The sequence below is a fragment of the Grampus griseus genome (assembly GCF_964374135.1).
Source record: "Grampus griseus genome assembly, chromosome: 3".
Classification (NCBI taxonomy): Eukaryota; Metazoa; Chordata; class Mammalia; order Artiodactyla; family Delphinidae; genus Grampus; species Grampus griseus.
In genome coordinates, this window is record NC_139019.1 from 56,122,507 (window position 1) to 56,145,036 (window position 22,530).

The 22,530-nt window shown below is 41.4% G+C and overlaps 2 protein-coding genes across 2 annotated transcripts in view; one reads left to right on the forward strand and one right to left on the reverse strand.

Annotated features, from left to right (window-relative positions):
- The window catches only part of MRPS27 (mitochondrial ribosomal protein S27), a 91,591-nt gene extending 86,470 nt beyond the window's left edge, over positions 1-5,121 (reverse strand). Inside the window, exon 1 of the mRNA XM_082649863.1 lies at positions 5,001-5,121. Coding sequence (XP_082505989.1) covers positions 5,001-5,073 — 73 coding nt within the window. The 5' untranslated portion in view covers positions 5,074-5,121. The remainder of the gene's footprint in view (positions 1-5,000) is intronic.
- PTCD2 (pentatricopeptide repeat domain 2) overlaps positions 5,093-22,530 on the forward strand; it is a gene marked incomplete at its 5' end in the record, with an annotated part of 28,392 nt that continues 10,954 nt past the window's right edge. The window contains 8 exons of the mRNA XM_082649864.1: positions 5,093-5,300; positions 6,582-6,674; positions 10,324-10,453; positions 14,606-14,723; positions 17,404-17,482; positions 17,864-17,955; positions 20,424-20,537; positions 22,165-22,239. Of these exons, the coding sequence (XP_082505990.1) occupies positions 5,093-5,300; positions 6,582-6,674; positions 10,324-10,453; positions 14,606-14,723; positions 17,404-17,482; positions 17,864-17,955; positions 20,424-20,537; positions 22,165-22,239 (909 nt within the window). The remainder of the gene's footprint in view (positions 5,301-6,581; positions 6,675-10,323; positions 10,454-14,605; positions 14,724-17,403; positions 17,483-17,863; positions 17,956-20,423; positions 20,538-22,164; positions 22,240-22,530) is intronic.

The window sequence follows — 22,530 nt, forward strand, 5'->3', positions numbered from 1 at the left end:
GCAAATCTAGAGACAGAAAGCAGCTTATTGGTTGCCTAGATCTGGAGGGTAGACAGGCAGAAAAACCTGGGTGGAAATGGGGAGTGACTGCTAATGAGTATGGATTTTTTTTGAAGTGATGAAAATGTCCTAAATTGACTGTGGTGATGGCTGCTGCACAACCTTGTGTATATACAAAAAAAAACATTCAACATTAAATTGACTACTTTAAAATGGTGAATTGTATGTGAACTAAATCTAAATAAAGCTGTTTAAAAAAACTGAAAAGGAATGAATGGCAGACTATTACCTGAAGGTCATAGCAGACCATAAACCAAACACAACTAGAAGGCATGGGAGCCGATTAAGCACAGTATTTGCATGCTATTGTTATTCTCTATCCATCTCCCAACTAAAACAAATATAAACACGTCTGTGTGTTTATACACAAGACCAGTCCCTCCCTTGCCTTCAGCAGAGGTTGGGTCAGACCTTTACTAGAATAGTATGTCTAAATTTGAAGTCTAAAGTTTAAGCAATGAAGCAATAATATTAAAAGCTGTCAAAGACTGCCTCAAAGGGGAACTAAGATATTTCTTAAAAATAGTAACTATTAAAAAGTGCCTACATTTCAAATGGATTATTTTTTTTTAAATGATTAGATGTTTGGAACTTAGAATACATTTTTCATACAAACGATGTTATAAATTGCCAGTTACATTCCTAGATCTGTCAAGAAGGATGAACAAAATGTAACGGCATTGATGGCATGACATTAGGTGTGTAGCTGCACACTAGGTCAGGAGTGAGCAGACCTGAGATTTAGTTTGAGTTTTACCAGCTGGTAGAAAACTTCAGACCGTGCAGTTGTAAGTGAAGGAACTGGCTGGGTGATATTTAAGGTCTCTGCATGCTCCAACAGTCTGACATAGAACCAAAACAATCAGTTCAGATAACCCATTCATAATTTACTGTAGCATTTCTATGCAAACTGAATTCCAATTTCTAAAACCAGGTAGATCTCTCCTTTCTGTGGGAAACAAGGGCAGCCCTTTTCTATGTGAGCATGAGCTCAGGAGAGGGCTGTTAACCTATATACTCCAGGATACCAGTGACTTAAATATTCTCTATTTGTTGTTATTACATTCTCTTACTTATTCTCTATTTCTTCTCCTAGCATATGTTTTATTCTAGCCTAAGAAATCAGCCCTCCTTGTTCTAAAGTCAGAAGACAATTATCTAGAATTATGTTCATGAGTTTTGAACTGGGAGACAAAAAGCAGAGGAGGTGATGGTGGGGAAAGACAGGAGTGCCAGAATGCTCTGTGCAGTTGTTCAAGGAGATCACATGACCGAAAACAAAATTAGAACTAGTAAATTTACAAAAGATAAGCCCAGTAACTTTCATATATATATATATGAACTTTTAAATGTTTGCTTTATAAGAAAGTAACCAGGGCTTCCCTGGTGGCGCAGTGGTTGAGAGTCCGCCTGCCGATGCAGGGGACACGGGTTCGTGTCCCGGTCCAGGAAGATCCCACATGCCGTGGAGCGGCTGGGCCCGTGAGCCATGGCCGCTGAGCCTGCGCATCTGGAGCCTGTGCTCCGCAACAGGAGAGGCCACAACAGTGAGAGGCCCGCGTACCGGGGGGGAAAAAAAAAAAAGTAACCAGTAATCATTTTCCACCTCCAATGAGGATACAGTGAAAGGAAATAGGTATAAGGATAAAGAATTTAAATTTGGCAAGTGGAAAATCTTCCTAATAGAAACCAATGACAAACATAGGAATGAGTTACCAAGTGGGGTAGGCAGAATAATGTCCCCCCCAAAAGATGTCCATGTCCTAGTCCCCAGAACCTGTGAATATTAGGGTACATGAGAAAGGGGGATTAAGGTGACAGATGGAATTTAAGATTAGCACATCAGCTGATGTTAAAATGAGAATACTGTCCTGGGTTGTCCAGGTGGGCTCAGGGTTTGTTTGTTTGGCCACACTGCACAGCATGTGGGATCAAACCAGGGATCAAACCCGAGCCCCCTGCACTGGAAGCGCAGAGTCTTAATGACTGGACTGCCAGGGAAGTCCAGGTGGGCTCAATATAATCACAGGTCCTTAAAAAGTGGAAGAGGGAGACAGGTTGTTAGTGTGATGCATGAAAGACAGAGGTATATAAGAAGCACCTGACTTGCCACTGCTCGCTTTGAAGATGTCTGAGAAAGGGACGATGAGCCAAAGAATGCAGGTGGTCTCCAGAAGATGGAAAAGACTAAGGAAACAGATTCACCCCTAGAGATTCCTAAAGGGAATACACCCCTTTCAACACCTTGATTTTAGCACAAAAAGACTCTGTATCAAACTTCTGACCTATAGAATAGTAAGGTAATAAATCTACGTTGTTTTAAGCCACCAAATTTGTGGTAGTTTGTTACAGCAGCAACAGGAAATTACTACACCTTCAGATAGACAGACATTTCATTATCTGTAAACCTTTTAAAGTAGGGTATTCATCTTGCCGAGATACTTTTAAATGACATCATTTAAGGTTTTTCCCATCTCTGTATGGTAGTTGAGGGGTTTGTATATTAACGTTAAAACCAAAGAATTTCTATGAAGCCAGACAGGACATTAAGTGGACAATGGCAAAATGGAAAATCTAGATCACCTTCTCAAACCTAATGTCCATATGAATCTTGATAAAATGCAGATTCTGATCAGTAGGTCCGGGGTGGGAACAGAGATTCTGCATTTCTAAAAGTTCCCAGGTAATGATGACGATGTTGACCCTCAGATAACATTGAAATAACGAGGGAATAGGATGTTATCAGCCTCACAAGTTTAGATCTCTGAGTCCGTTTAATCCCACTCCGTATATGCCACCCAAGAGCATATATATACCCTTCTTGAACCTGCTAACCCTTCAGCCAGTCAACTTTAAGAGCAACAATATTCTAAGATAACTCTCCACTAAAAAGCAAATATCTCCCCTGCTTAATTCTGAAAAGACACCTCCATGGACCAGAATTTCAAAGTTTAGTAAATACTTATTTATTAAAAACTTACTTATTTTATAGTTAATTTGGCCTTTGGTAAAATGTCTCCAAACATGTTCTCCATCCAAAGGGAAGCAGTGTGATTGTGAACACAGATAGGCTTTAGAGTCACAAAGTCTAAGTGTGAATCCTAGCTTTGCTATAAAAAATTTTATAAAAATGTGGGCAAGTTACACCAGGTCTCTGAGCCTCTTTCTTCATATGTAAAACAGGGAAATACTGTATCATAATTTAAATAAGGGCATATATTAAGTACCTAGCCTAATGTTCACTATGTAGTAAGTGCCCAAAAAGTTTCCCTCTCTAGCCTCTTCATATACTGAAGTCACTTTTTCAGTTCATCTCAATAAACCTTTCTCTCATCCTCTTGATCACTTTCGTTGCCCTTATCCATTATGTTGTAGGGAGAATCAGTGGAAGCACTGAAGTATTCCAAATACTGATTGGTCCTCAGTTTGTACAAATTTTTTCTTCTTTTATCTGGTAATGGTTCAAGATGTTTTGATGACTTAAAGCTCCTTATCAAACCCCCAGTGGTCCATAATGTACTATCCTACATACTTATATCACTTGCCTTATACACTTCAGTTCCTGATTTCAAGACTCCTTTCATCTGTGGTCTAACCCCCTGCTTGTGCAATATAACTTTCTGTAATGAAGGAGATGTTCAATTCTGAACTGTTCAATACAGCAGCCACTAGCCACAGGTGTCTACTGAGCACTTAAAATGTAGCTAATGTGACTAAAGAACAGAATTTTTAAATTTAAACTAATTTAAATAGCCATGTGTAGCTCCCGGCTACGTCCATGGAACAGCACAGGTGTAACCTATCATGAGCACACCATTTCAAACTACGATCAAAATGCTCACTGGAAATTCTCTCAATTCACCTTTATCTAATTTCCATTCCCGTTAGTATGACTGCCCCCGAATATCCTAAGCAACTATGATACTTTCCCTGATAGACAATCCAAGGTCTTGTTTAAATTGAAAAGCATTTACTAACAACATAAGTAAACAAGCTAGTAAATAGCTACAACAGTTAATTCTTACTGAGGTGCCAAGTACTGTGCAGACCACTTTACCTAATGTGTGGCATGAAACATTTTCATTAGCTAGGTCAATCAGTTAATTCTCAGAAAACTTCTGGTGGCCAGCTATAAGGTTTCACGTCGATATTTAAAGGCGTGTGGGCAAAACTGTATGTGTTGCTTTTTAACAGGGGCTAGAGGAGGTATGTTGGAAAGAGGAGATAATAGGCATTGGAAAAATCAATTGTGATTATTGTATTTTAATCATATAATCAGATACATCTGTCAGGATTTAGCTTCTGTGAATTAAAAAAGTTTTTCCCAATGTCTTCATCAGCAGGTCCTGTAAACAGGCTTTGAGTGAGCCGTCATTCATTCGGGTATCAAAGTACTTTAAAAGTAACTATTAGCATTTATTGTCTGAACGGAAAACTTGGGCAAAGAAAAGTCAATCAAAAGTTGCGCCCAAGGTCATCAGGTAAACTGAGATTAGTAAGAAATTCCTTCACCAAGTGAAAACCAAGGGTCTGGCCACACGTCAGGTGTTGAGGAGAACGTTTATGAGTTTCCTTCCAAGGAAACTCAACAGGGAGAGAAATTTCATAGCCCCAGGGGGGACACATTTGGGCTTTTCACGGGCAGCAAAGAGATGACCATCCTCACACACAAACCCGGCAAATCATACGCAAAAGCTCTCATGCCCGGACTTCCTCTGCTCTTCACACCTTTGGATAGGCAGACACTATTAGTTTAGGGAAGGAGATGGGTCATAGACCTTACCCCCTCTCTGTGCTACCAAACACCTCCATGGGTTTCTCCAGCAACTAGATCCCAGAAACATTTCCTCTCCCCTTAAAAGCCCACTGCTCCCTTTACTCAAGGAACAGAGTTCTCAGGGGCCTAATGAAGCAGCCCCACGAAGGTAGCAGCCACCAACCTGTCAGGGAGAGCTGAGGCAGCGACACTTTCCGCGCCCAGAGAAGGCCGCGCCGCACCACGTGGACCGCCATCTTGGAGCATACCAAAGGAATGACCGGTAGGGGGACTGCGGGCGGAGGAAAGGCTAGGCAACAGTCCACGCTCCCCCCCCCGGCTCCCGCAGTTGGTACAGCCCGGAACAGTATGGCGGCCGCCTTTCTGACCCCGAAGCAAGTCTTACCGCTGCAGGCGCTGCGGAGTTTGGTGCATCCAGGGTTGGGAGGCTTGGGCTCCACCTGCAGCCGCTGCCCTCTCGGAGGTATCCTAGGCCTTGGGCCGTGAAGGAGGGGAGGGATGGGACAGAAGCGAGCTTTACACCTCAGCGGGCATCTCTTTGGAGAAATAACGGCGCCTCACTCAGGGGCCTAGAGCAATCGAGCATGCACTTGCCCTCTGCACGTGGGTACAGTGGTGGCCTCTGGATGTCGTGGACGCCCGTGTGCCTGGGAATCAAAGGACAGATGGGCTGGGCTCTTGACCTGGGGACTGTAGTATTCCCTCGGATGGAACTGTGCTGCGCCCCGGGAACGCCCCCTCCCCCTTGGGTGTACTGTCCTGCAGAGTTTGGGAGGGGAGGTCAAAGACTATGAGTTTGGAGTCCAGCTCTGTAGCGAACAGTCTGAAAGACTCTGAGCAGGTTTCTTTATTTGTAAAATTATCCCTTAATGTCTTTTTGAAAATGATTAAATTTGAAGATGCTGGTGAGTGATAATATTTAACACTTCGTGTCAGGCTTTCCTGTAATACATTTTACATACATTCATTCCTTTTCTCCTCACATCACCCAGTGAGAGAGGTACTATTCTTCGTTTACAGAGGAGGAAACCGCAAAGCTAAGTAATTTGCCCAAGATCAGAGGGAACTGGTAGAGGAAGGGTTTGAACACAGGCAGTCCTACTGTAACCCCTTCTCTGGACTGCCTCTCTAGAAATCAGCAATTTTTGTTGTTACATTGTTACTGTAGTACACAGAGCTCTTGTAGTGGACGGTTCTTTGGCCAAGCTCCAGTTCATGCACAGCCGAGCATCCTAAAGAAATGATGTTTCCTCAACTGATCATTTCTGCTAAGTTGTGGTCAGTGATTCCTGATGTATCTAGAGGATACCAAGAGTCCAAATCTGAGAGGCCATAACGCCTCATTTCACAAACTGTCGACAGTCCTGGAAATTCCAATGGTCACGCTATAGCTTTTTCCCCTACCCTATATGCTTCTACCTGTTTAAACCAAATCTAGATATACCTGTTTTGCTGTCTGTCTTTCAGATCCCAAATTCCTGTCTACCCATCCCCATACCCAGTTAATCACTAGCTCCTTTCACACACACACACAGACAAAACTTGTCTTGTGGAGGATTTGCATTCTTTGGTACTTTGGACATTTTTTTCCCCACCAGGGTGACTATTCTATTTGTACCTGTCTAGGTGGGTTATTTATACTAACTGAAGATCAGTTATTAGAAAGAGACAGTCAAGCTCTACACGTTATTTGCTAAGTATAAAACAGTCAAGATGATTTTACTTTCTTTTCTCTGATTTTTAGCTAAAAGATATCTACTTACAGACAATATTGTGAAATTAAAGGACTTTCAGCATAAGAAGGTGGCTGTTGCATGTAATCTTCCTGGCACCAAAGGTAATCAAATCTATTTCATTACTTCTTTCATTGACCTATCGTTAAACTTCCCTCTGTCTTTATCCCTGTTCAGTCTCTTCTTCAATGACCTTATCTCACAGAAGAAACTGAGATGATTTATTCTTAGTTTCTTAGTCTGACCTTGCATGCCCCTTTCACCTCACTCTGTTATTACAGAGTCTACCGCTCTTCTCTTGTCCCTTCTCCCAGGACCCCAGAGAAATACTAAAACTAGTGCTGCAACCAGTCCTCTAGATCAGTGCCACTCAAAGTGAGGTTCAAGGATTAGCAGCAAGTGAGAGGTGGATAGAAATGCCAAATCTCGGGCCCCAGACAATTTGTCTGCAAAATAAAGTCTGAGGGCTTCCCTGGTGGTGCAGTGGTTGAGAGTCCACCTGCTGATGCAGGGGACACGGGTTCGTGCCTCGGTCCGGGAAGACCCCACATGCCGCGGAGCGGCTGGGCCCATGAGCCATGGCCGCTGAGCCTGCGCGTCCGGAGCCTGTGCTCCACAATGGGAGAGGCCACAACAGTTAGAGGCCCGCGTACCGCAAAAAAAAATAATAATAAAAAATAAAGTCTGAGAAGAACTGCTCCACATGACTGGCTTTCAGACTTCTTGATGCCACCCTCAGTAAAAAATACAATTTGCTTTGCATCTCCAGTATACATATATATATATCTATAGATAAATGAGATAAAATGAAACAAAAAATGTATGATGATGCATTTTCATATTTTCTACTGTGTGCTGGAAGAATCAGTAGACTAAAACAAAGGTTTCTTTAAAAAACCAGCAAAACATTGATAACTGTTGAGGCTGGGTGATGGGCACATGGGAGGTGCCCATCTCTAATTTTAGGTATGTTTGAAAATTTTTATTGTAAAAAGCTAAAAACACGTCACCATCACCCTACGTCCTATTCCCTTTCAGCATCTGAGAAATCTTGTTGCATTCATTCCCACTTCTCCTGCACGTTGAGTTTTTCCCAGTACTTCAGATTCCTTTATAAACACAGCAAGCCTCTCCTCTTTTTTTGTTTTTTTTTGTTGTTTTTTTTTGGTTTTTTTTTTGGTTTTTTTTGCGGTACGCGGGCCTCTCACTGTTGTGGCCTCTCCCGTTGTGGAGCACAGGCTCCGGACGCGCAGGCTCAGTGGCCATGGCTCATGGGCCCAGCCGCTCCGCGGCATGTGGGATATTCCCGGACCGGGGCACGAACCCGTGTCCCCTGCATCGGCAGGCGGACTCTCAACCACTGCGCCACCAGGGAAGCCCTCTCCTCTTTTTTAATAACAACTCTTTTGTTTGTCCTACTTACTTTTCCAGCTTTCCTCCTTCTCACTGTCAGATGTTTGTGAGCACCTAATGAACACTCCTTGCTTCTCATCTCTCCAGAAAGCAGTCTTCCTTCACTGGTCTGCTATCAGGCTGTTGTACAAAACCACCTACAGAACAAGAAGATAAGAGTGACAGAAAATAGATTAATCTTCACTTTAGTAGACTCAATCTAGATTTTACTTCAGTCTTTTCTTCTTACCCCAGGTCGTCTGGAGATCTGTAAAGTTCGCAGTTAGGGCTTCGTGTCACTATCTAGTTGTTATTCCAGTTGTCATAGTCTTTCTAAGGCTGTGACAGTCGTGCATGTGTTCTAAAAGGCAATTAATATAATGAGTGCCAATCTACTCCACTGTCAGGTATTTATAAAATCCTGTCCACATTTCATCATTTTAAGAACCCACAATGGTACTCTGTTATATACCACATCAGGTACAAACTTGCCCCTTCCCTCCAGCTTCCTAGCTCTTCCACAGTGGATCTCACCCTTTCTAGAACCAGTGTGATTTCCTGTTAATCTAGTCACGGTCTCCCCTCACCACCTTTTCCCCCAGTTCTGTGCTTTTTCTCATGCTGATTCCCATACCGACAGTTCCCCACCCCCTCAGCTTTGCCAACCCTACTCAGCCCCTTCCTTCCTCTCTGGTACCTCTCCACTTCCACCAGACCTGGTCTGTTTCTGCTGCCCTGATTTCTCTCTTCTCTCCTGTTATGTTTATACTGTCACATGTCACCTACTCTGTCATTATTTTCAGGTAGCTTTATATAGATATATCTTGTCTTCTCAAATAGACTCTAAGCTCTTTCAGGGTAGGAACCATACCTTATCCTTCCTTGTGTCTCTCACACAAAGAAGGATACCTCTGACTATAATATACGATAAGCACTTAATTTTGATGGATTTGTTTTAAAATACACATTACATCTGTTGAAATTTTGGACTTATTAAGTATTAAGAAGTACAAGATGTAAAGACGTCCCATTAAAGTCTTTTAGCTTGGAAAATGTTTAGAAATATTTAATAGAATAAATCCTCGTGACAGAGGAATGAAAATAAGAACAATATGTCTGTGATCTCCTAGCAGTTACTACATGCTGGGCCCTGTGCTAAGTGCTTTACGTACATTATCTCAGGATGACCCCACGAGGTAGGTATCATGGCCCTCACTTCACACATGAATCTTGTCTCAGAGACAGGCCTCCCCAGATCTCCCCATAGCATGCAAGTGGCAGAGCCCAGATTTCAGCTCATGTCTTCCCAACTCTAAAACCTTTAACCATTACACGATTCTGCAAATAGAGATTGGAAGGTCCGTTGCATTAATTCAAACCTAATGGACCTTCTTTTCTTGTAAATCAAGAGCAGTGTCTGCCTCAGCTTCCCGATCTTGTGTTTTTAATGTATATTGTGCCATCCCTTTAAGCAGCATTCCTTCGGAGCTCTGGGCCTTGGAACAAATCCTGTAGACTTTCGCAGCTTCTGATACTGAGAACAGCCCTGTCTTCTGGAAAGCAGATGTTTGCTTGGTGGCTGCCTTGCATCTCACCCTACATTCTGCCAAAAATACAGTCCCTTCCTAATGCCAAGAAGCAGTGTTTCCTGTTGGTGTTTGATTGTCTCCACAGTTGATCCGATACAAGACAAGGGACATAGAGCGTGATCACCTTGAAATGATTCTATTACTAAAAGCGGGTTTGCTGCTGTTGGGAGGACTCTTTTACCCCCTGTGCCTTATGCAGTACTGTGGCATGCTTTCTAACAACTGAGTAGAGAGGGCCCAGGAGGAATGAAAAAGTGGTAAAACTGAATCAAGTGAAAAAGACTTGAAGTATTCCTGAATCATGTGAGTCATCCGTTGTGGGTTGACGACATTTTCCTTTCAGTCTTCCTGCTAGGTGCCCTGCCAACTGATGGTTTGGATATCTTGGTTAGTTTTTTTTTCTCATGCGTCACCTGTAGATACAGTTCTTGGGGCTAAGCCTCTGGGACGTTAGTTCTCCAACTTTACGGTGCATAAGCATCACCCAGGTAATCAAAAATGCACATTCTTGTGCTCCTCCTCCCAGAGATCCTGTGTTGGGAAGTCTGGAGTGAGGTCTGGACCTGCGCCCTGTGACAGATTCGCTGCTTCATACACCACGTCTGACACTCTGCTCTCGAGACCAGCCAGTGACGGGAGCTGCGTGGCCGTGAGCCCCCCTCAGTGGCTCTTTGCATTGTGCCAGGTTCTAGCCTCCCCTTCTCCCTGAGGTCAGCCTCCTGACGGTCTGAGACAGCCTAAGTGATGGCCACCACACTGTGCTTTCTTCCAGAAACCTATTTGAGAAACTTGGAAGAGAAACTGACCCAGAATAAGCTCATCTTGAAAGAGGAGTTGAGAACCTTACTTCATTTGTGTGAGTCCTGGGACGATGTGGAGCTGGCTAAAAATGTCATTTACAGGTGAGGCATTTCCTTAAAATCCTGCCAGCCTTTGTCTTTTCCTACTCTCTCCTTTTTCCTGAGCAATCTCATCTACCTCCAAGATTTCAGCTCTCACCTCTAAACTGGTGACTTCCCAATCTCTTGTCCAGATGCCTGCCCGGAGCTCCACCATTTATATTCATTCATTCATTCAGCGAACACTTATTGGGTTCCTACTACATGCCAGGTGCTGAAGATAGCAAAACAGATAATTCATGCCCCAGGAGATCACCAACCTCTTCACCAAGTCCACTTACATGTTCCCAAGGTCTTCACATTTCAACCTACACAGATTTCTTCCTCTTGCTGTGTTTGCTGTCACACTGACCAGTCATTCTTTCCCCCGATCTCATTTGCCCTCCTCCTGCGTCTGCTCCACGGTGTCTCTCATCCCTAGCCTTCCTCTCTCTGTCCCCATTACCAGTGTCTTAGCTCAGGCCTCACGCCTCTCACTTGGATCACTTCAGTGGACTCCGAACTAGCCTCCCCCCTACGGGCTTATGCCTGTTACGTTCACTGTCTCTGATCCCTTATCAGACTTCCCCATGCCAGCAGGAACTCATATGTAATCACAGTCTGCTGTTAGGCAACCGAGCAAAGGTGTCACTTGGGAGCAGGATGGCACCAAATCAACAGCTTCCTTTCACCATTCTTTAAAGATACATTTCTATACATGAAGCTGCATTTATACTGTACATTTACAGAGAAAAATACGAGGTATTCATATATGGAATACTGGAAGAATACATACCGTAAGTTAACCACGGTTCTTTGAAACATTATATTTTTTGATCGTCTAAATGTGTACTTTTATGATTTCTCAAACTTGTCTATAAGGGACATTATTAATTTTATAATGTGAAAAAATTAATGTTATTTTTAAAAAGGAAAAGAAAAACAGAATTATGCAAATTTCATTGAAACTTTGAAAAACACGAAAAAGTAGAAAGAAGAAATACTGCATACATCACACAGTTTGCTGTTTCGATTGTCTCTTGCTGCGTAACAAACCACACCAGAACTTAATGACTTAAAATGACGACTGATTATTATTTCTCATAACTCTGTTGGTCAGGAACTGAGGCCGGTCTCAGCTGGGCAGTTCTTATTGTTATCAGCTGAAGTCACCTGCACACCTGCAGTCAGCTTGGTAGGCTGAGCCGGGAGGTCCGAGAAGGCTTCGCTTGCGTTTCTGAAGCCTCAGTGCCCCTGCATGCAGCCCCTCCCCTCGCTGGTAGAATCTCACTGCTCACGAGTCCAGCCTGAGCTGCACTAGCGCACAGCACACGTGGAAGCTGCAGGCCTTGTGGAGCTGCCGAGGATTGGCACGTCTTCACTCCCGTCCCATTCTCTTGGTCAGGGCAAGTTAGCGGCCAGCCCCAATCCACGGGGAGGGGAAAGGATTCCACCTCTGGAAGGACGGAGCTGCATACACATACAGGGAGGAATGATGGCGGCCAACTTTGGGGCCTGTCTACCACATCCAAGAAACCACTGTTAATATTTTGATACATTTTCTCACTGATTTTTTTTCATGCAAAGATTTTGAGGTTTAGCTAGGGTTTATTTTACATAGTTGTATTTATTACTGTGTATATAAAATGATATTTTCTTGTTTTCTAATTAGCATTGTAGCATAAATGTTTTTGCCTGTTAATACTCTAGGAATCATATTTTAATGGCTATACACTGTTTGATTATAGGTTAGGTATTTTAATTAACTGTGCCCCTATTGTTGAACATCTAAATTATTTCTAATTTTTCACCAGGATAAATAATGCCATGATGAGCAAACTCTATGCATAAAATTTATGCTTTATTTCCTTTTGGGGATCGGAGGGCATGCACCTTTTAAAGCTTGTCAATACAGACTGCCAGATTATTTTCCAAAAGGGATTATGCTAATTCACAGTCACACTATATCTGCAAACCTAAACCTGCTATTTCAGTTTCATACAGTTGAATCATTTGAGACCCTCTGGCTCGTTTTACTCTCAGTTTTCTTTTTACTACCCAAAGCTATCAGATGTTTACAAGAGTAACAAAACAGGATAACATTCTAAATGCTCCTTCCACTCTTATTTTTGTCATAAACATTCAAAGTATGACTCATAATCCGTTTATTGATGCTAATACTTTCTGCCTGGTTGCTGTCCTTTCCCTCTACTTGTGGACAGCTGGACAAGCTGCGGGGGGCGGTCCATCCTCCGCCTAACCAACCTATTCTCTCTCTTCCTGAGACAGGCGACCCCCTGTTGGGGAAAAAGAGCAACGAGCCAGAATATAAGCTCTTTATTGAGCCAAAAATGGGGAACAACTGAATCTCCTCATAGTCTGGACCACATGCTGTTGTTTGGTTTATAGAAGGGTTTTAGATCCTCTAACTTGAATGTTTCTTGTCAAGAAGAGGTGATATTAACTATCTCTGTGACTTTCTAGCACTTTTATTAGTGTGTCATTTAAGTTAGGAAAATTTTCATTTTTGTTTTTAATCTGGCACACATTTCTCTTGAGATTATTTACTGAAATACTTTGATTTTTTTTTTTTTTTTTTTTTTTTTGCGGTATGCGGGCCTCTCACTGTTGTGGCCTCTCCCATTGCGGAGCACAGGCTCCGGACGCACAGGCTCAGCGGCCATGGCTCACGGGCCCAGCCGCTCCGTGGCATGTGGGATCTTCCCGGACCGGGGCACGAACCTGTGTCCCCTGCATCGGCAGGCGGACTCTCAACCACTGCGCCACCAGGGAAGCCCTGAAATACTTTGATTTTTAAAGATGTTCCCCTCAACTTGCCTTACATTGTATAAGAGGGAGCATATGTCTAAGGCTTACTGTGTGCCAGGCATATCATCTCATTTGATCCTCACAAAAACTCTCTGAGTTGAGTTCTTTTCTTATCTCCATTTTACAGATGAGGAAACTGAGGTACAGAGTCATTAATTAATTTGCTCATGGTTACACAGTTAGTAAGTAAAACAGCTGGGATTTGAACTGTCATTTTGGAATCAGAGTCTAAAAATCCTTAATCACGACACTATATATGCCTTTTAATAACTTAATTATTTCTTCTTTCCTCCAGCTTTATTGAGGTATAATTAACAAATAAAAATTGTATATCTTTAAGGTATACAACTTGATATTTTGATATAATAAGTTAATTCGTAACTGTTGTAAATGAAGCAATGAATATTTTTTGTAACTTTTATAACTGGATTATGAAATGTATCTTTAAAAGTACACTCATTCTTTTTGGCAGTACATATGTTTAAAATAGACTGTCCATATGCTATTATGACTTTCCTCACTGATTTTAGCAGAAGGTAAAAGAATATTCTGTTCTTTAAAATCAGAGCTTCCTAAAATCTGATTTACATGCAATCATGAGGTACTTGTTTTGTCACCAGATTGTCTTCTTGGTGTCTAAAGCAGGAGGAGTTGGTTATTGAAAGGAAATTTATGGGCTCAATTTTCAGTTCTGCAGTTCTAACTGGCAGACTGGCTGCTTGTAGAAATCCCAAGCCACATACATATAAAACATCACTGTCTTTGAAACTAGCCTTTTTCTAAAACTAAAATTTCAAAGCTGCATTTAATTTGTTTGGCTAGGTGATTGTAGTTCACATATACTTTTCCCTTAGCCAAGAAAAACAGAGAAATTGGTTTAATTGTAAAATGCACCTATTGGTCGTTTGCCATCCCATATGGGGATAAAGCCAGACTTGAGGGGGACACAGCATCACCCCGCTCCTTTCCTTGCTCTTCTCCAAGAGCATGGAAGGAGACAGTCAATTCTGCTGGGCTTACAGATACAAGACCCCTGCTATTCCCTGACATATGCTCATATTCAGTCCTAGCAGGTTGTTGGTAAATTGAGATGATTACAATCTGCGTTTTTACTTTCTTTTATTTCAGAGTATGTGGGCCTCTAACGACCTTGTTTGTTTATTTAAATGCCTAGTATACTTCTGCTTGCCAGGGTTCTTCTGGTCATCTTTAATTCTACACTTTCCCCTCCAGACTATGAGAGGACCTCATTCTTTGCTGTGTCCCCACCACCTAGTAGAGTGCATGCCACGGTCTGTCTTTCCTCAGGTCCCACTGTTTGGCTCATTGAATTATTTTGCTTACCAGGTACCATGCAGAGAACAGGAATATCACTTTGGGGGAGTACAAGTTTGGACCACTTTTCATGAGGTTGTGCTACGAGTTGGATCTCGAGGAATCTGCAGTGGAGCTCATCAAAGACCAGGTTACTGTCTCCCAATTGCCTTCCCTGCCATGGTGACTTCCTTGCGCTGAGGATGGGGTGTTTTCGGTGATGTTAGGAAGGGCAGCTTTCTAAACACATTATTCCTGGGTTCGATTTTCAGAGAAAGGCTGCTGGGTTGAGGGAATGAGCTCTTCCCTGGATTTTTAAGGTTTCCTTGGAGTCACTGCCTACGAAGAGGCGTAGGCCTCTTTATACAGAGGTGTGGAAGAGGTGTAAGTACAGATTACAAGGTATCTACCTACCTTGGATGTGTGTCCACCTGGGACTGACATCTTCTCTTTTGAGGAGCTTTTAGTGGGGGCTAGTTTGAGGCAGGCTGCCATTTTAAGACTGCCTTTCCTATTCTTCACCTGTGCCTCTCTCCAGTTTTCGTATTTTTACTTCTGGTTGAAGGCTATGTTGTAAAGTGCTTTTCTGTTTTCAGAATCTCTGCTTTTCACATATTCTGATTTTATTTTCCTAAAAGCAAAAGTAACAATAATTAGTTTTGTAATTATTCATTGAATATTTACCAAGTTCGCAGCATCATGCTTAAGCATTATACATGTTTCATTTCATTTGTTGCCCACAATAGCCCTGGCGAGGTGGGTACTATTATTATTTCCATTTTACAGATGAGGAAACGGGGACTCAGAGACATTATAAATTCATCCATGGTCAGAAACATTTATTAAGTTTGGGGGCCAGGGCTGGCCCCCTGGGACATTTTAATATTTTTAAGAATCTCCGTAACTAAGTTGTCCTTTTGCCTCTTACTTTTTTTCATATAAAGTGTTGTATCCATGGAGGAACTGTTAACTCTCACCTTGCCCCTCTTTTAAGGACCCTGGGTATTAGAAAGATGACCATAATATATTAGTAAGCAGAGAAAAGGTGGTTTCAGAACAGTATGGATTAGTTTGAGCCTATTTTTTCCTAAAAGAAGAAATATACATACATATTTACATTATAGCATATATGTTTTAAAAATCTAGAAGGATATACACTAAACTACTGCTTATCTTCAGGGGGTAGAATTAGAGGAAATCCTCACTTTTTACTGTATATACTTTTGTATTGTTTGACTATTTTGTAATAAGCATATGTTAATGTTGTAATTAAAAGAAAACAAACGTTTCATTGTAATAAATCATAGCCATGAGTATAATGATAAAAAGAAACAAAAAGAAAGAAAATGAGGGTAAAGGTTTTCGTTTTTTGGTTTTTCTTAACCTACCTGAGCATGAAGCATTCATGTATGTATATGTTTCCTGGAGTTGTAGAATAAACTGAATTAGAGTCAAGTACCATAAAGCCTAATCCTGCTTCCACCTTACCTTGTCGTGTCCCCTGCCCAGAACCCTGAAGTGCTGCCAGTATGGTAGCCACTACCCCCATGTACCCTTGGAGGCCTTGGACTGCGGCTAGTTCAGATTTACATGGGCTGTAGTGTAAAATACATGATGGATTTTAAATACCTGGCATAAAAAGGAGAATGTAAAGTATCTTATTAATAATGTTTTATATTGATTACATGTTGAAATTTTGGATTTCGTGGGTTAAGTAACATATTATTAAAATTGATTTCACATCTTTCTTTTTACTTTTTTAAATGAAACTACTTGAAAATTTAGAGTCACATACGTGGCTCACACTTGAGGCTTGCAATCTCTCCCTATGGACGGGGCTGCTCTGGTGGCTTCCCATCCCACTTCGCATAGAACTCAGACCCCTGACCATGCCCTCAAGGTTCCGTTGTGGTACTTCATGTCCTGCCACTCTCCCTCTCGCTTACTCCACTCTGGACCTTCTGGTTTTCTCTCAGACAGCCAGGCCCGTGGCCTCAGTGCTCTACACCTGCATCACTTCATTGAGGTCTCCTCTTCTCAGAGAGCCTTCCCTGACCACCTTCCATCATCTTCTCAGTTCCTTTTATCCTGTTTCATTGTTCTTCATAGCCCTGATTGATACTTGAAATTATATTTTTATTTTTTCCGCTTGTTTTATTCACTTGTTCATTGTCTCCTCTGCTAGAATTTAAGCTCCCCTAGATTATAAGTCCTACTAGAGTTTAGGGCAGGGCCATTGTCTTGTTCATCATTTCTTTATTCTTAACACCTAGAATAGGGTCTGCCTAATAGGGTCTCAAAAAAAATAACAGACTTGCACAAGACATTTAATGGTGTATTTGAATAGCATGTGTCACATTATCATCCCATTAAAAATGATGAGAACCACTGTTGTAGTGAGTTATTTCAGAAAGTGAATAATCAACTATTATTCGTTTGCCAAAAGAGGATCATAGTTGTGTGAGCCTCTCCCACCTTAGCCCTCAAGCATACTTATAGCTGCCACTTCGTGTTAATATTCTGCACCCAGGTTCCAAGACAACCCCCAGGAGGGCTAACCGGCTTGCTTCTTTCTTCTAAGCTTAGCAGAGCCCATTGCATAAAGACGTCCTTCACTGGATTTCTGAAACCTAGAGATCTCTTGCCGTATCTTTTGCCTCTTGTTCACTGTGCCCGTTGCTAAAGGCATGACCCCAAAAGAGTGGGCACCATTTAAATTTTTTTGCTAAATGAATAAAATATGTAGACAGTCCTAGACAGAGAAGATGCAGTATAAGTACTCCCTTAATACTTTTACCTTTTAACCAAACTATATTGTTTTTCTTCATTAGCATTTACGAGGTTTCTTCTCAGACTCCACATCATTCAATATTTTGATGGATATGTTGTTTATCAAAGTTAAATATAAAAGTAAGTATCACAATTTATGTTTGCTGAAAAACAATGGACTATGTAAAAATGATCTTTATATTCCTGATGAGTGGCTGAATTATGGAGACCCCATTCTTTAAGTGTGAAAACATTATTGCATCACATCATGACTTAAACACCCCAGATTTTACTTATGCTGCAGTTATAATAGGTTTTAAAATACTAGTTCTTCCTGTATGATCTGATAATTTATTTTGAAATTTAGTTAATTGATAAATGACTTCAAAAGTTTTTATTGTGCTGAAGTGTACTTTTCAGTAGATGGAGCTAAACAGATTGAACTCTGGGAATCAATAGTAGAGGACTCTGAACTCACTTGAATGCATTTAACACTGCCGGCCCACTCCTGGCTTTTGACAGGTGCATTGGAAGTACTGATTGAGATGAAAAACCAAGATGTGAAGTTCAACAAAGATACTTACATCCTTGCTTTTGCAGTTTGCTACAAACTGGTAAGACTGTCTTCCCTAAACTTTTAGAGCATTTTGGGTAATGTTTGAGAGAGGATTTATTATTTTTTTTCTCTACAAATAAAGTTCAGTTCCCCTGAAGTCTGTTTTCCATCTGGTGCAGATATTTCCATTTTAAATATGTTCATTTTTAGAAAACCCAAGTTAGCCATGTCAGACAGTTTTATCATGGGAAAAGCAATTTTATCATCTTTCCATCTTTCCTGGCATTTGTGTAGATAATGAGAACAAGAAACAGCATGCTGGGTTCACACTCTGCTTCAGAGGCCTCTTTCTCTTGCTGGACCTCACCAGACCAGTCTTCTCTGTGGCCCTCTCCCATGGAAGTCTTAGCATCCTTCACTGGTGAACTCAAGGGCTACTTTGTCCTCATCTGTGAATTCTTCTGTGATCACCTAAGTTGGAAGTGTTCTCTCTGTCCTTCAGTATCCCTTGATTGTGATCTATTTGTGTTCACAGACATGGCACTTATAACACTGCCTGATCTACTAAGTGGATGCACATTCCATCCTCCCCACTAGAGGGTAAACTCCTTGAGGCATCTTTATTTGCCAGCACCTACCAGTGCCTGGTTCACAAGCGATCTTTAATAAACGTATGTGACATTAAAATGAGTTCTTTGAGAATAGAGAGCATGACTTATAAATCCCTGTCTTATTACTCTATCAGGATTGTTTCTTGCACATAGACTGTTTCTTTATTACTTATTGAATGCATAAATGGTAACTGAAATAGTACAGTGACCAAGATTCCATGCATTACTGTACACATTCATGCCGTTTTAACACTGGAAACTTAACAAAACCTTTTTATACTGAAAATGAAGGAACACTAAGTAAGGTAGAACGTGGCTATTGAAAAATTTCCCTGAAAAGCATAGCGATACCAATTTTCCAAAACAAGAGGGGCAGTTGGGTTACAGGGGGAAGAAACCAACTTGGAAATTGAGAAATGTGGAGTCTAGTCTCAACTTTAACATGAACTGGCTTTGAAGCGGTCACTTACCTCATTTGTGAAATGAAGCATTTGGATTCAGGAGCCAGCAAGCTTTCTCTATAAAAGGCCAGATAGTTAATATTTTAGGCTTTGGGGGCCACTTACGGTCCTAGGCACAGCTTCTTTGTTTTTACAAATCTTTAAAAATCTAAGAACCATTTTTAGCCATAGGCTGGCTTTGGCCCCAGGGTCGTAGTTTGCTGACTGCTGGATTACTAGATGATCCTTTCCAATCCTGCCACTTTATGATTCTGTGAACAGAAGCCAACATGACACACACTTGAGCATTGGTTCTTCAGCACTGTGATACACAGTTTCCTGGCCTTCTTAGAGATGTCTCCCTGAGCGTATACTGAAGTGGAGAGAATTTAACTCTACTACTTACAAAGGGCCAGAGGACTTTTCTCCCCTATATCAGGGGTCCCCAACCCCCAGGCTGTGGACTGGTGGCAGTCCGCAGCCTGTTAGGAACCGGGCCGCACAGCAGGAGGTGAGCGGTGGGCAAACAAGCAAAGCTTCACCTGCCGCTCCCCATTGCTCGCATTACCGCCTGACCCATCCCCACCCCCAACCCCAGCTCCGTGGAACAGCTGTATTCCACGAAACCTGTCCCTGGTGCCAAAAAGGGTGGGGACTGCTGCCCTATATTGTGTTCAAGAATAATTTGTTTCACTCAGTGGAGACTGGAGTTGAAAAACTGAACTGGTCAGCTGTTACAAATTGCAAGCCAATTCTGGGAACCATCCCCTCTCATTAAATTCAGATTTTCCTTTAGGATTTGAGTAACGAATCACGCCATGACAGACAGATACAGAACTAATGCTGCTCTCGTAAACCTAACCCACCTACAACATAGATAAAGGAAGAGAATTCTGTCTTACCGCTGCTGTCTGCTACTTTGTATATCACTCATCTTCCTGGTGTGTGTGGGTTTTTTTGTTGGTTTTTGTTTTAAGGTATCTGGTTTTATGGGATTCTTTAATGATTTCCATTCAGGTATGTTTTCATGTTTTCAAACATTTGACTTAACACGGATATTTTCAGATTGGAAACCCCCTAAGGAAAAGTTCTGTGGTGTTGCTAAGCTTTACTCTTATCATTTAATATGATAGTAGCACACTGACTCTTCACACGTGTATGTTATGGTACCTATGTCTTGAAACCAGCCTGCCTGGATGAAAAGAGACCTGTATGTTTGTGGGTAAAGCTGCCCCAGGTCAGAAAACCGAAAAAGAGCTAAAAATAAAGTTCATTTAAGAGTTGAGCTGCTAATATATAGATAACTGAGTCTATTTGCAAATAGTCTCTATATGGAACTTAATCTTTTAAGCGGCTTGAGATAGGCTCCAGGAAATTCTTCCAAAAGGAAATCTGAAACACTGGGCACCATTAATCATCTTATTAACCTAAAGGTTTGTGACATTTATTTATTGAGCAATCCTGTCTTCCCCCAGAATAGCCCTGAATCTTTTACAATCTGTACCACGTTAAGGGAAGAAGCCCTCATCAAGGGAGAAATCCTCTGCAGGAGAGCATCCTGTTTTGCAGTGGCATTAGCTCTGAACCAGGTAAGGCTTTGGGGTGCACATAAGTGAATTAGGAGTAGGCAAGACTTTACTACTTTCATTTGTTCTTGCTTTTATTTTATCTTTTTTCCTCTGACTCTGTCATAAAGAAAAAGTCCCCATAAAGAGACCAATGCCTTTGGTGCCATGGCAACCTACATCTACACCTCTGCCTCCAAAGAATGTTTTCATTTACAGTGGAGGGCCTAACATGCACTGCTGTTTACATGGGGCTGGCCAGGATCCTATGGACAATCAATGAGGGAGGCTGTACTCAGAGAAATTTCTCAAATAATTAAAGTGGAAATTTCAAATGATTCGTTTACCAAGTAACGTGCTCAGGGAATGGTTTTAATTTAAGACTCTCCAAAGTGTGTTCTAGTAAATTCCTCAGGGGAACAGTACTCCTTGAGTTCTTGGTATTTTAAAATTATTTGCCTTTTTTTTTTTTCTAAACTACAGTTTGGCCAGATATAAAATTGTGAGGTGATATTTGCTTTACTTGAGGTTTTCTTTGGCATTGTTTTTCTGTCTTCTAGTATGGAATGTTGCTATGGAGAAATCTGAGGCCTGCCTGAATTTTTTTTTTTTTTCCCACTTCTGAGTGACTTGATCTTGTTAGTTTTTCTCTTTTCTGTCCCTTATATCCATGGAAACATTTTTCCTTTGGGAGTTCTTCATCAGCCAGTTCTTTTCTTTTCTTTTTTTTTTTCCTTGCTGTAATCCTTTTTTTCTTTTTTCCTCATAATGTCTTTATATAGTTTACATGCTGGTTCTTTTTTGGTTATTCATCATTGAAAGATGCTTAGACCAGCCACTTGCAGAAGATTCATGTCAGAAGAGAATAGCGCCGTGTTGCCACGTTCTAGGCCAGCAGGAATTTTCTTTATATCTGAGTTTTGTCTACAAATATGCATTGGCTCTATTTCTTCCTGGCCAATGGGAGTAGGCACGTAGGTGATTTTCAATGAAAAGTCTCTTCTCTGACGCTGCTATAAGTGACACATTGTTTCCTGCAAGTATGGCTGATCTGTGCAAATTCTTGATTAGCCTCGCCTCTGCCACCTAAAGGATCCAAAGACCTCATTACTAGTTCTAAACTCTATTATCATCGTTGTAAACAGGAATTTAGTACTTCAGGCTGTGCCCTCACCTTTGAGAACTACTTTGTGCACTCCTTCTGAGATATGCAGCAATGTCCTCCTCTTACTGCTTTGTCTGGAACTCGCGTATGCTCCATCTCCAGTGTTTTTGGCAATGCAGATTTCTTCTGTGGTTTGAGGTTTCTGCTATGTTCTAATTATGTCAAAGATGGGTGTGCATTTCTATTTCTCAACCTTGTTTTTTTTTTTGAAAGCTCATTCCAGTGAGAGAAGGGGAAATGCCAACTTTATGCCCCCATCTTAGAATGTGGAACTCAGGCAGGTTGTTAAAACATTCAGTAATGTGCCACTGTAGGAAACACTTTATAGAATGTCCATTTTTGATTACCAAAAAACTTTTTTTCTTTGTGTACTTCAAAACCCTGGGGCACCATGAATAGGAATATCCTGACATCTTAAATGATCTTTATGATAGCAGAGTAATGTTTATATGCCTTGGGGGTATGACTTGTTTTTCTTCCTTCTAGAACCAGCTGGCAAAAGCTATATCCATTTTTTCTCAAATCATGAAGCCAGAAAGCATAATCTGCACTAATTTAAATGTAAGTGACTTCTTTATGGTTTAAAGTAAGGCTTGAAGTGTAATAAAACGCAGTCTAGATTTTTTTGTCTGTGTACAACAAATGACTTTTGATCTCCCAAGGTCATCCATTATGTTCATTTATTGATCACTGTGTGAAAGTTATAATGGAGCACTATGAGAGGAGTCAATACGTTCTTCCAGGAGTGTATAAATAGGTGGGAAACGCAGATATGATCGGATATAAGAGGTGGCTAAATGCTGCAGGTGTAACACATGACTACAGAAAGGCTGTCAATTTAGAGAGAAGGGA